Source organism: Anser cygnoides, chromosome 29 (genome assembly GCF_040182565.1).
Source record: "Anser cygnoides isolate HZ-2024a breed goose chromosome 29, Taihu_goose_T2T_genome, whole genome shotgun sequence".
NCBI classification, from domain to species: Eukaryota; Metazoa; Chordata; class Aves; order Anseriformes; family Anatidae; genus Anser; species Anser cygnoides.
Window position 1 is genome coordinate 4,105,714 of NC_089901.1, and position 13,340 is coordinate 4,119,053.

The 13,340-nt window shown below is 50.1% G+C and overlaps 2 protein-coding genes and 1 pseudogene across 2 annotated transcripts; 2 read left to right on the forward strand and 1 right to left on the reverse strand.

The window, feature by feature from the left end:
* Positions 1-860: 860 nt before the first annotated feature.
* On the forward strand, positions 861-3,054 carry LOC136787422 (endogenous retrovirus group V member 1 Env polyprotein-like; annotated as a pseudogene).
* A 1,629-nt stretch (positions 3,055-4,683) lies between these two features.
* On the reverse strand, positions 4,684-6,247 carry LOC136787423 (olfactory receptor 14J1-like). The gene is made up of 3 exons (XM_066984617.1): positions 6,171-6,247; positions 5,505-5,632; positions 4,684-5,297 (listed from the first exon to the last, which is right to left on the reverse strand). Exons 1-3 carry the CDS (start codon positions 6,245-6,247, stop codon positions 4,684-4,686), a joined length of 819 nt encoding a protein of 272 aa, XP_066840718.1.
* An 821-nt stretch (positions 6,248-7,068) lies between these two features.
* LOC136787424 (olfactory receptor 14I1-like) lies at positions 7,069-12,749 on the forward strand. Its single transcript, XM_066984618.1, has 5 exons — positions 7,069-7,096; positions 7,757-8,417; positions 11,822-11,949; positions 12,157-12,279; positions 12,649-12,749. Exons 1-5 carry the CDS (start codon positions 7,069-7,071, stop codon positions 12,747-12,749), a joined length of 1,041 nt encoding a protein of 346 aa, XP_066840719.1.
* Positions 12,750-13,340: the final 591 nt, after the last annotated feature.

The window sequence follows — 13,340 nt, forward strand, 5'->3', positions numbered from 1 at the left end:
GGTCATAGAAGGAGATCAGGTTCGTCAAGCAGGACCTACCTTTCACAAACCCATGCTGACTGGGCCTGATCGCCTGGTTGCCCTGCAAGTGCCACGTGATGACACTCAAGATAATCTGCTCCATGAACTTCCCTGGCACTGAGGTCAAGCTAACAGGCCTATAGTTCCCCGAGGTCTACCCTCTGACCCTTCTTGTAGATGGGCGTCACGTTTGCTAGCCGCCAGTCAACTGGGACCTCCCCTGATAGGCAGGACTGCCGATAAATAATGGAAAGCGTCTTGGCCAGCTCCTCCGCCAGTTTGCTCAGTACCCTCGGGTGGATCCCATCCGGCCCCATCGACTTGCGTACATCCAAGTGTTGTAGCAGGTTGCCAACCATTTCCTCATGGATAGCGAGGGCCACATCCTGCTCCCCATCCCCTTCCACCAGCTCAGGGTACCAGGTATCCAGAGAACAACCAGTCTTGCCACTAAAGACTGAGGCAAAGAAAGCATTGAGCACCTCAGCCTTTTCCTCATCTTTTGTAACTAAGTTTCCCCCCGCATCCAGTAAAGGATGGAGATTCTCCTTAGTCCTCCTTTTGGTGTTGATGTATTTGTAAAAACGTTTTTTGTTATCTTTAATGGCAGTAATATATACGTAGTAGTAACGGCAGTAATATATATGTAAAGTCTCTTGCAGAAAAGATTCTGGAACCCCAATGGGAGGGACCCTTTTAGGTGCTCCTCATGTCATACACCGCAGTTAAAATTAAAGAACAACCTACTTGGATTCACCACACGAGAATCAAGAAGTCAGCGCGAGGTCCATGGACACTTGAGACAATGGGGCCAAATAAGTTGAAATTGAAAAGGCGACATGTATAGATTTCGGACATTGCTTGCAATTGTATCATCTCAAGCATGGAAGGAAAACTCGTATGTAAACATAACCGAAAGAGTGGCCCTATCCTTAAATTTATCTGACTGTTGGATAAGTACTGCACTCCCGAGGGGCAATATGGAAATCCCGCTGTATGGGATACCCACAGGAAACTGGACTAATGCATTATATAGTAATCAGACGTGATCCACTAAATGTTGGGGAATGGAACAGGTAGATTATACCCTCCCTGAGGGACCGAAATTTGCTTTACAAGCATGGGGAAATGTTACTGTTAAAAGTCGATGTATGGGGGACGATGATAGCAGCAAACAAAAGATCTTGTGTGATTTGGGGCTTGCTTTTGGTCGGGAACCTGATTATTCAAAAACGGTAAATGTAGGTGGATATAATCTAGCCAATTTAAGGTCATTTTGTAATATTACTATCCAAGTAGCATAAGACCCGGATGAGGAGTCTGCGGTGGACGGATCTTCGGAAAGTGGGTGCAAATTAGGAATAGGGTATTGGTGGCTATGTGGTGATGGGAGGGCAAGGAAGAATTTACCACCTAATTGGAAGGGTCACTGTATAGGGGGATATTTGTCACCTCCCGATTCTTTTTATAATGGGCCTGCAGTATCTATGGGAATCTTAAGGTCCCCCACGGAAATGCGTAACTTGAGCAATCCCACTAAATCCGTTGGTAGAAAGACCTACAGGATACCATAGTTTCGTTAGATGGTTAATTCCTAGCTTAGGAGTAAGTGAACTGGAAGAGACAATAGTAAATATTTCAGCTGAATTAGAACAGATAGAGAATTCCACCAAAGACGCGATAAAAGCACTACAGGGAGAAGTCTCATCTCTCAATAAGGTGGTTTTACAAAATTGAATGGTATTAGATTTATTAATAGTGAAGGAAGGGGGAGTGTGCACTGCAATAAATCAGAGTTGCTGTACGTATATTGATCAATTCCAAAGAGTAGAAACTGATTTAGAGGAGATATGGAAACATACTCACTTATTGCATGAGGTGTCACAGGATGACACCTAGCTTGGGTTTACTGAATTATGGGAAAAACTAACCAGCTGGTTACTGGATTTGACATGGTTAAAACAATTATTTACTATGTCTGTGGTTCTGTTATTTTTCGGAATATTTGTTTGCCTAGTATTACAATATTTCAGAGGAATATGCGCTTACAAATAGGTATAGAGAGGAGGCCAGGAATAAGTAGTAAGTAAAAGAATTTACTTAATTTAGAATAAAAGGGGGGAATTGAGATGGGGAAGATGCTAAAACTTATCTGAATTAATATTTAGCTACACATATGGCAAAATATCCTAATTATCAGGGATGTAGATGAGAACCTAAAAATATCCTAATTATCGGGGATGTAGATGAGAACCTTATGAGAAGCAGATGCAAAAAGGAAGATATTGCTCAAGGTCAACAGATGAGGGAAGGACGAACAACTCGTTAGGGAAGGATGAAAAACTTGTTGGCAGGAAACAAGGAAAAGATAAGCAAAAAAGGCCTAAATACTGTCCAACAGAAGGTCAAAGTCCAGAAAGGTAAAAAGTTTAACCTCCTCTTCCTCATTGCCTTCATCCTGAAAGACTCCTGCCCACAACCACCAGGCTACATTGCGCAGCTGCAACCGGGAGGAGCTAAGGGCAGGGAGTATGGAAATGAGTACTTGGAAGAGGTCCGCCTTTTCGGGGAAAATAATGAATATATATTAGAGCTCATGTAATATGTAACATTATTCATGTATAAAACTGTGAGAGACGACCGGGCAGGTGCGCACTTTTTTGAGGGAAGTTATTCCCAGTGCGCCCAGTGCACTGCAGTAAAGCATACCTACTTTACAACCCTATGGTTGTGGAGTCTTTTCCGCCCGTCACTAGAATGGGTCCTATGGATCCAGGGTAACTTTTCCCAGGCCCTCATGCATGCTTCAGTTTCCCCCGGGCATCGTGAAGGCAGTGGCCACTTCTTTGTAGAGAACTGAAAACAGTCCTGAAGGATGACTTTAGGCAAAAGTCATCACCTCTGATGTGACGACTCTTATCCAAGACCTCTTCCTCTATGGGGCTTCCCAGATACGTAGGAAGAGCTGATCTCACAAACTACATGCATAGCAAGTGCATTCTGCTGGCCTTTGAGGTACATTCGCAGATGTGAGCCTAATGACACAGATCCCAGCCAGGAGTCAAGGGATGACCTGTTGGCTACTTCAGAAAAAAATCACCTCACAGGCTGTTTAACAGTCATTCACTTCCTGCTGGACTTATTCTGAGCCACCACTGAGCTCATAATACCACACCTACAAAACACCCCCCTTTTCGGTGGTGCTGCTCTGCAGAGCGAGGGGGCTGTGCTGCCTGGGGCACAGGGGCACTCTGCAGGGCCGTGCTGGGCAGGTTGGGAGACAGACCCAGCTCATGGGGTCACTACCATTGCCCCAGGGCTACAAGGAATCACTTGCCAGGCTCCTTTGCTGGGGCTGCTGCGTGCCCTGGGTCTGCAGAGCTCTCCTCTGCCTGCTCACACCAGATTGAGCACTTGAGCTCTGGTCAGTCCACCTGGGACAGGTTCACACTCTGCGAGCTCCATTCACTGCTCTCTCCCGGGTTCATGCTGCCCCTGAAGATGTCCCTGCATGCTCTGCACACACCACTCACCTGCAGGTCCCACGTGTCCCTCCAACCCTCCCCTCTTCCCCTGCAGTAGTGGCACCTCACCACAGCAGGTTGGTGCATCTCCAGGCTCAGGGGTGTTTCCTGAGGGCCTGCCCCATGTGGGGAGTGGCGGGGAGGAAGAGAGCAAGGTCAGCTCCTGGGGCATGGCTGAGCACAGCCCAGCCATCCCACACCACAGGCAGGCCCCTTCTCCCAGGCTGAGGCACACATGCAAGATGGACACTTCTCCATCAGCCCAGCTTCACACAAGGACCTTCAGCCCTGCCCCAGTCCCAGGATTCACCACTTACTCCATGCACAGATATACATTGCTTTCCATTTCAGGACTCAGGCAGGACTTTAAGTATCTGCTAAAGCCCTGAGGTTCTTTGTTTCTCACAGCCTTCACACAAGTCTTTGTCCTGGCCCTCCCCACTGGCCAGCACTGCCTCTCAGCTGGCACTCAGTGACCCTTCAGAAGGACCTTTGGGCTTCCTCAATTGTCCTGGTGCTTATTAGCACCTTCCTGACTCCTTCCAGAGCTCAGAGCGAGCCTTCTTGTCCAGCATGGGGCCTTTTACTGACTCTGGCTGGGACCGAGTTGCTCTCTGCAGAGCAGTCCCTGTGGTGCTGTGTTTTTGATATGTGACCAGAGCAGTGTTGGTCAGCCACTGCCTTGGTCCCTATTCCTGAGCATGGCTTGTACAGCATCAAGGCCTTCCCTGCTTTCCACTTTGCCCCATCAGCGAGTTGGCTGTGGGTGGACAAGAAGCTTAGAGAGGAACCTGCTGTGACAGCTGACCCAGCTTGACCAAATGTACAATCCATGACACATAACATGGTGCTCACCAATAAAATGTGGGGCAGGCTCTCCAATGTAGCATTTTCTCTGAGACTGGTTGTGCATCAGTTTGCTAGTGGGAGATGGTAAGTTATTGCCTTTTCACCCATTATTGGGTCTTTATTGTGTTTATCTACAGAAGAAGCACAATTCTATGAAAATAAAATAAGAGTTAGAGGGCTAAAAATAGTATTATTTAAATTAAAATCAAATATTGAGACAAATATTAACAAAAGGTTGTCCTAACATTTTCCCAAATAACCTAGGAGTCCTGTTAGTATTATGGGTAAGTTAGCGATGCTGAAGAAGCAGGTATCCAAACAGATTCCTTACTGCATCCTTGAGCTCCTGGTTCCTCATGCTGTAGATGAGCGGGTTCACAGATGAAGGAACAACTGAGTACAGAACTGCCACAACAAAATCCATGGACAAGGAGGAGATGGAGGGGGGTTTCAGGTAAGCAAATATGGCAGTGCTGAGAAACAGAGAGACCACAACAAGGTGAGGGAGGCACATGGAAAAGTCTTTGGGCTTGTCCTGCTCAGAGGGCACCCTCAGCACCGCCCAGAAGATCTGCACAAACGAGAAAACTATGAAAACAAAACAACCAAAGGTCAAGCAGGAACTAAACATAAGTACCCCAGCTTCCCTGAGGCAGGCATCTGAGCAGAAGAGCTTGAGGATTTGGGGGATTTCACAGAAGAACTGGTCCACTGCATTGCCTTGGCAGAGGGGCAGATAAAATGTATTCGCTCTGTGCAGGACAGCATGGAGAAAGCCACTGCCCCAGGCAGCTGCTGCCATCTGGGCACAAGCTCTGCTGCCCAGGAGGCTCCCGTAGTGCAGGGGCTTGTAGATGGCAATGTAGCGATCGTAGGACATGACGGTGAGTATAGAAAACTCAGCTGTTGTGTAGAAAAAGAGAAAAAATACTTGAGCAACACATCCTATGAACGAGATGGCCCTGTTGTCCCAGAGGACATTGGCCATGGCTTTGGGCAGAGTGGTGGAGATGCAGCCCAGGTCGAGGAGGGCGAGGTTGAGGAGGAAGAAGTACATGGGGGTGTGGAGGCGGTGGTCGCAGGCTGCGGCGGTGAGGATGAGGCCGTTGCCCAGGAGGGCAGCCAGGTAGATGCCCAGGAAGAGCCTGAAGTGCAGCTCCCGTGTGTCTGCGAATGCCAGCAGGAGGAACTCGCTCACAGAGCTGCTGTTGGGCATTTGCTGCCCTTCATCAAGGAAACTGCCAAAGAAGAAAAATATATAGTTTGTTAGGGGAAATTTCTCTGAGCGATACTAAATTCCTTACTCATAAAAGCCTTCACATTTCCTTTCCTCCCATGGGACCTTTTTCTCTGCCCCTGGCTGGTGCCCTGCTTTGTGTTCGCTGAGTGTCCTGTACACAGAAGCCACCTCTGCTCATCAGCCCCCGATGGGCCACCTGTGCTCCAAAGCAGTGGTAAATGTTGTTGTGAGCGCAAACCTCAGCCAGATTTCACATCCAGGAGGGCTGCTCTGTCCATCCCCTAGTGCCCAGCTGCTGGCTGCTTGCAGCACTCAGCTGGGGGATGGCTGCACTCAGAGGTTGTGCTGAAAAATCACCTGCGCTTTGCTGGGAGAAGAGGGCACCATCTTCAAGTGCAGATGGAAATGCCTCCCTTTTAGCACAGCTGTGCAGAATTCAATGACAAGTACATGGCAAGGATGTTGATTCACAAGGGCAGATCAAGGGATCTTGGATATAGCAAAGACTGTAAACGATCCTCTGCAGGAGCTCTCACTTCTTGCCCATGTCCCTGCTGCCTGCAGCTGTCCCTTCAGCAGCTGCTTCTCTGTCCTCACGTCTCCTCCTGTCCATGCTCGCAGACCCCATCCCTTCCGCTGTGTGCCCAGCTCTGCCCTACAGACATCTCCCGGGGATAGGGACAGTCTGGGGACATCTCCCTGTCTGCAGGTCTTTCATGAACAGCTCAGAAAACCCCTGGTGCAGTCTGTAAGCAGAGAGAAGGGAAGGGATGTTCTCAGGTTCATCACTAACCTGTTTACATCTCAATTCAATGCAATAAGAAACTCAGTCACCTGTGCAAATTCAACCACCCTGTTAACATAGAGCCTGCCCAAAAATCAGAGTAGGAAAAGGCAGGCAGAGAGCACAGAAAGTGCCTTCTCTTTGCAGGCAGCCCCTGCCCTGCCCTTCCTCTGTCCAAGCCCCTGGGCTCCCCAGGCAGGCTGAGTGCTGAGCCTGGCAGGCGGCAGAGGCCCTGCCCCGGCACACAGCCCCTGGGGCACAGCAGGGACCCTGCTCTGCACCACAGCCCTGGGAACCCCTGCAGGTGCCCTGCAGCACCTTCACCTCCACGCTGCACAAGCCATGAGAGACATCCTGGCAGCTCCTGGCCAGGCAGAGACGTCCTGGATCCAGAAGCCCCTTCCAGGAACCTCCCCTGCACTGTCCTGCAGCCAGAGACTTACTGTGTGCAGAGCTATGAAGGTTTCTCCTGCACTGAGCTCTCATCTGCCTGCACCCTCCAGGCTGCCTGGAATCCCTTTCTGCCTCGGTGCTTGTGGTCAGAGCCCCCAGCCCTGCTGCGCTGTGCAGAGGAGCTGCTCCTGGGCAGAACTGTCTCCCTGCACCAGGGCTCTCTTGCCAGGAGCTCTCTCTGTCCCAGGAGCCCGGCCATGCTCAGCAGCAGAGGCCCAGACCAAGGTAGTGTAAACACCCCTCTGGGGGCTTTGGTGATGAGCCCACGAACCTCAGACACTGAGAGACAATTGAAGAAATCTCTCAAGAAGTCCAAGTCAGATGCAAGTTTCCTGCAATGTCCCCCCTGAGGGCCAGCACTGACATAGGCTCCCTTGGAGCTCGTTAGAGCAGAACATTGGAGGCAGTGAGGGCAAGTAGACAAAGGCAATGTGAAGGTGACACTGAGGTGTAGACAAACTGGATGTGTTTCACCAAGCACAAGGGCCCATATATTAATGAATGAATTTTGATGGAATGAAGTAAGGGGCAGTGTTGACAGCACTGGACAAGCTCAGCAGTGTTGGAACCAGAGCTGGCTTCAGCATAAAGAATCCAAAAAAATGCTGCAAAGCTCATTGATCTGAGAAGGGGACCTAACTTGGGTTTCCCCCATGTTCCCGCTTCCCTCCTCCTGCAAAGCAGGAAGAAATCCTCTGGAGCCCAAACCAGCCCCTGCTCCCAATGCCACTCTCAGCCAGCACCAGCCGCAGCTCAAGCAAGAGAGCTGCAGGAAGGTTCTCCTGCAAAGAGAAAGGCTCAGACTAAGAGTGCTCTAAGGCTTGCAATAGGTTTTCCAGAGATAAGGCTGTTCTAACTTTTTTTCTAACTTATCCTCCTCAACAGATAACTCCGTCCAAAGTCAGCAAATGCCCAACATCAGCTCTGTGAACAAGTTCTTCCTGATGGCATTTGCAGACACACAGGAGTTTCAGCTCCTGCACTTCAGGCTCTTCCTGGGCATCTACCTGGCTGCCCTCCTGGGCAACGGCCTCATCCTCACCGCTGTAGCCTGCGACCACCACCTCCACACCCCCATGTACTTCTTCCTCCTCAACCTCGCCCTCCTTGACCTCGGATCCATCTCCATCACTGTCCCAAAAGCCATGGCCAATTCCCTCTGGGAAAACAGGGCCATCTCCTATCAAGGATGTGCTGCCCAACTCTTTCTCTTTGCTTTCTTTGTTGTAGCTGAGTATTGCCTCCTCACTGTCATGGCCTACGACCGCTACGTTGCCATCTGCAAGCCCCTGCACTATGGGAGTCTCCTGGGCAGCAGAGCTTGTGCCCAGATGGCAACAGCTGCCTGGGGGTGGCTTTCTCAATGTTGTCCAGCACACGGCCAATACATTTTCCTGAATGCCCTACCTGAAGACCCCCTACCTTCCTACCTGAAGCCCCCCTCCATCTCTTCCCCAACTTTGGACCTGGTAGTAGCTGTTCTTTATTCATTGGTACCTCCAGCAATGAACCCCCTCATCTACAGCATGAGAAACAAGGAACTCAAGTATGGAGTGAAGAAACTGTTTCTATGCCTGCTTCTTAAGCATCAATAATGTGTTTATAATACGTATTCTTAATTATGTGCAATTATGTGATTCGTATCATACCATTTTTGCCATTATTTAATAGCTTTACTGTTCTTTACTGTTCTTTACTGTTCTAATAGCTTAGTGTTCTGCCTGTTAATTCATTTACTTACTTTCATTAAATCATCTAGTCTACATATAGAAGTAGGCTTCCAGTGTAAATAAAGACAATAAAGAATCAGAAGAAATTGATTTGTCTTAGCTGCCATCTCCTCTCACCTCCTCTGGAAAAGGCGGAGCAGCCCCAGCACGCAGGAGAGGCTCAGGGCCGGGAGCCCAGCTGCCACATGGAGGAGCAGTCCCGGTGGCCCTCGGGGCTGCCCCTCACTGCCCGCTGGGCTCTGCCTCTCTGCTGCCTTTGGGTCGGGGCTGCTGCTTCCCTGGAGCCATGGCCATGGCCAGCAGCAGGACGTGGCCTTTTCACTGCTGCTCTCTTGGCTTCCACATTGTTCCCTTGTGGTCCTGTATCTGTGTTCGCCCTGAGATCTCGTATACCTTGGTGACAGTCCTGTTGTCTCTGCAGTGGCATCCCTGTCCCTGCAGACAGCAGCAGGCACTGTGCAGCCCTCTGTCACAGCTGGCCTCCTTGCTAGCACCACAGTAAAAAAAGGGGCTGCTAAGGGCAAACCCAGAAGCCTGGACACCTCTTCCGAAGGCTTTCTTGTGTTCTTCATGGAGTGAAAGCTTTCGGAAAGCTGATCCCAGATAGATGACTGATATAGGGAGGTCAGGAGAGATGTGAGATATGGGAGAGGGAAGAGGAGCTTCACAAGCAGAAATTCATGATTTTGTAGACACAAGAAGGTTTACGTAATATTGATGTTGCTGTAACATTGACTTAAAACAGTCATGTATGGCCCTTATGCTATTTTAAATAGTAACATTAATCCCTAAATCTAAATGCTAGTCCAACACCCTGACAGGAATACACAAGTGTAATTCGTGAACTCAAAGTATCACCTGAAGAAAACCTCAGTCCATAGTCCCTTTCCCTTACCCTTACTCTCTTACTCACCCTAAACCCTGCCTTGACCACTAGCATTTAAATGCTCTATTTAACCCAAGACTTATTTAAGATTCTATTTAACCCAAGACCTGCACCTGGGAAGGAACAACCGGACGTATCAGTACAGGCTGGGGGATGGCCTGCTGGAGAGGAGCTCTGAGGAGAAGGACCTGGGGGTCCTGGTGGACGACAGGTTGACCATGAGCCAGCAGTGTGCCCTGGTGGCCAAGAGGGCCAATGGGATCCTGGTGTGCATTAAAAGGAGTGTGGCCAGCAGGTCAAGGGAGGTGATCCTCCCCCTCTACTCTGCCCTGGTCAGGCCTCACCTGGAGTACTGTGTCCAGTTCTGGGCTCCCCGGTACAAAAAAGACAGGGGGCTCCTGGAAAGAGTCCAGCGGAGGGCCACAAAGATGATATGGGGCTTGGAGCATTTTCCCTATGAGGAAAGGCTGAGAGACCTGGGTGTGTTCAGCCTGGAGAAAAGAAGACTGAGAGAGGATCTCATCAATGTGTATAAATACCTGAGATGTGGGAGACAGAGGGATTTGGCCAACCTCTTTTCAGTGGTTTGTGGGGATAGGAGAAGGGGTAATGGCCACAAGATAGAGCACAGGAAGTTCCGCACCAACATGCAAAAGAACGGTGACGGTGACAGGGTACAGGCTTCCCAGGGAGGTTGTGGAGTCTCCTTCTCTGGAGATATTCAAGGCCCGTCTGGACGCCTACCTGGGCAGACTGCTCTAAGGAACCTGCTTTGGCAGGGGGGTTGGACCCAGTGACCTTTCGAGGTCCCTTCCAACCCCTACAATTCTGTGGTTCTCTGATTCTGTGATTCTTACTGGCAGACCTAAACAAAACCCTAAACCACAGACCTTACCCATACCGTAACCACAGACCTGACACTGACAGGAGAACACCAAACCCTCCCACTAACCGTTTGCTTAATCTCTAACCCAGAAAGGTAAAACCAGGTTGCTATGGTACAAGACAATGAGTCACCTCTGCCTCAGGATCTCCTGCACCAGCAGGAGGAATGTGACTGTGGAAGGGACTGTGAGGTCACTGCTGTCTCTGCAGTTGATAGGGCAGCAGCAGGAACATGTCACAGAAAGGGACTGTGAGGTCACTTCTGTCTGAAGTAGCTGACAGGTCACCCTTGACTTCTCTCTGGGATCTCTACTTTTTGGCTGACATCTGCCAGTGGCCCTGGTAGGCCAGCAGCACGCACCTGGTTGGCATGCTGACTGTGGGATCCCCTATGCCTACACACCCAAGAGGACCCAGACAGAAAGAAGGCCCGAATATGGGTTGTCCTGTCCCTTCTGCTTGAGTACATGACTGGACAGCAGGAGGCACAAGGCTTGGGTGTGTCTATCCAAGAAGCTGCAAGGCCAGCAGCAGGCCCATGTCTTGGAAGATGCCGGTGAGTTGACTTCTGTCTGGTTGGCTGACAGGCTGCAAGAAGGCTGATGGATTGGGATGCCTACTTCAGGAGAGGGGCAGACGGTCAGAAAGAGCTGTTGCCAGAAATGCCATGGCAGGAGGGATTTGGGCACCTCACAGCCATGCCCTGCAGTGCAGATACCTTCCCCTGGAGCAGCCCTTCCCTGGCCTCATCTTCCCCCTGCAGCCCATGGGCTGTGGGGCAGGCATGGCCAGCACAGCAGGCAGAGCCCGAATGAGGAGAAGCTCTCAAGCTCTGTCTGGCTTGCTGTGGTCCTCCTCACTTAGCATACATCTACAGTTATTTTCTCAGAGAAACAACTGAGTTGGATGGTCCTGCAGCTCAGAGGGGTAACACAGGGCAGCTGAGAACAAGGATGGACAGCAGAGCTGCTCTGCTCAGTCTTCACGAAGGGACAGTCCCATTGCCTCTTGGTGGACACGGGACTTCACCAGGAGTGCATATGAAATGTCAGAGAGTTCAATCATACAATACCTCTGCTAAGTGTTATAGGGGTAACAGGAATAAATCAAAGGAAAGAAAATCCCTGCAGCTCTGCCTCTGCATTCAGATGAGATTTTTGCAACTACACTGCAGAGCTCAAGGATCTGACCAGTGGACTGAATGTCATTTTCCCCCCATGTTTCTGCCTCCCGCCTGCTGCACAGCAAGAAGGACTCCTTTGGAGCCCAAAGCAGCCCCTGCTTCGAGTGCCACTCTCAGCCAGCACCAGCCGCAACTCAAACAGGACAGCTGCAGAATGGTTCTCCTGCAAAGAGAGAGGCTCAGGATGGGTTTGCTCTGATCCTTGCAATAGATTTTGACTCTGAGAAATCTCTTCTTACTTTGTTCTGCCTTTTGCTCTTCAACAGAGAATATCAGAAAATGCCCAACAGCAGCTCTGTGAGCGAGTTCCACCTGCTGGCATCCGCAGACACGTGGGAGCTGCAGCTCCAGCACTTCAGGCTCTTCCTGGGCATCTACCTGGCTGCCCTCCTGGGCAATGGCCTCATCCTCACTGCCGTAGCCTGCGACCACCACCTCCACACCCCCATGTACTTCTTCCTCCTCCACCTCGCCCTCCTTGACCTGGGCTGCATCCTCTCCGCTCTGCCCAAAGCCATGGCCAATGCCCTCTGGGACAACAGGGCCATCTCATTCATGGGATGTGTTGCTCAAGTACTTTTTCTCTTTTTCTACACAACAGCTGAGTTTTCTATACTCACCATCATGTCCTATGACCGCTACATTGCCATCTGCAAGCCCCTGCACTACGGGAGCCTCCTGGGCAGCACAGCTTGTGCCAAGATGGCAGCAGCTGCCTGGGGCAGTGGCTTTCTCCATGCTGTCCTGCACACGGCTAATACATTTTCCCTGCCCCTCTGCCAAGGCAATGCAGTGGACCAGTTCTTCTGTGAAATCCCCCAGATCCTCAAGCTCTCCTGCTCAGATGCCTACTTCAGGGAAGCTGGGGCACTGGTGTTTACAGTTTCTTTTTTATTTGGTTGTTTTTTTTCCATTGTGATGTCCTATTTGCAGATCTTCAGGGACGTACTGAGAATCCCCTCTCAGCAGGGATGGCACAAAGCCTTTTCCATGTGCTTCCCTCACCTGGCCGTTGTCTCTCTATTTCTCAGCACTGGCATCTTTGCTTACCCAAAGCCCCCCTCCATTTCCTCCGCAATATTAAATGTTGTAGTGACATTTCTGTACTCGGTGGTGCCTCCAGCAGTGAACCCCCTCATCTACAGCATGAGGAACCAGGAGCTCAAGGATGCAGTGAGGAATCTCTTTGGATAAATGCTTCTAAGTATCATTAATTTGACTATAGTCTTAACAGGAATCACAGGTTGTCTTAAACATCTTGTTGGATAATTATTCCTTTTTTTTTTTTTTGATTTTTTTTTCTTTTTGACCTATTTATCTCATGTGCCTATAGAACCACATTTCCAGTATAGATAATGACAATAAAGAAGGCATCAGAAGGTCTCTGCTTCCATCTCTTCACATCTCCTCCATCTTACCACATGGAGGAGCAGCCCCGGTGGTCCTTGGGACTGCCCCTCACTGCCTGCTGGGCTCTGCCTCTCTGCTGCCTTCAGGTTGGGGCTGCTGCTTCCCTGAAGCCATGGCCATGGCCAGCAGCAAGACCTGGTCTTTTCTGTACTGCTTTCTGCTCAAGTCCATACACTCCGCTTGTGCACTTCTATTTCTGTTAGCACTCAGGTCTCGTGTTCCTTGGTGACAGTCCTGTTGTACCTACAGAGGCATCTCTGCCACAGCTCTGCATGCCTCTTTCAAAGCTGGTGTCAGTAATGCACCCAAGGAACTGCTTCCTGAACAGGCCTCTTACTTTTCTGGGCTTCACCATGGATCATAGCCTCAGATTGA

What these genes read in the sequence shown, in the direction of transcription:
- LOC136787423 (XM_066984617.1), bottom strand. Translation starts at nt 6,247, where the DNA reads ATGGACAGGAGGAGACGTGAGGACAGAGAAGCAGCTGCTGAAGGGACA. An exon ending in AGCAGGGACATGGGCAAGAA is followed by an intron (nt 5,633 to 6,170) that starts GTGAGAGCTCCT and finishes CTTCTTTGGCAG; the next exon opens with TTTCCTTGATGAAGGGCAGC. An exon ending in CTACCTGGCTGCCCTCCTGG is followed by an intron (nt 5,298 to 5,504) that starts GCAACGGCCTCA and finishes TCTACACAACAG; the next exon opens with CTGAGTTTTCTATACTCACC.
- LOC136787424 (XM_066984618.1), top strand. Translation starts at nt 7,069, where the DNA reads ATGCTCAGCAGCAGAGGCCCAGACCAAG. An exon ending in CAGCAGAGGCCCAGACCAAG is followed by an intron (nt 7,097 to 7,756) that starts GTAGTGTAAACA and finishes CCTCCTCAACAG; the next exon opens with ATAACTCCGTCCAAAGTCAG. An exon ending in GGCAGCAGCTGCCTGGGGCA is followed by an intron (nt 12,280 to 12,648) that starts GTGGCTTTCTCC and finishes TAAATGTTGTAG; the next exon opens with TGACATTTCTGTACTCGGTG.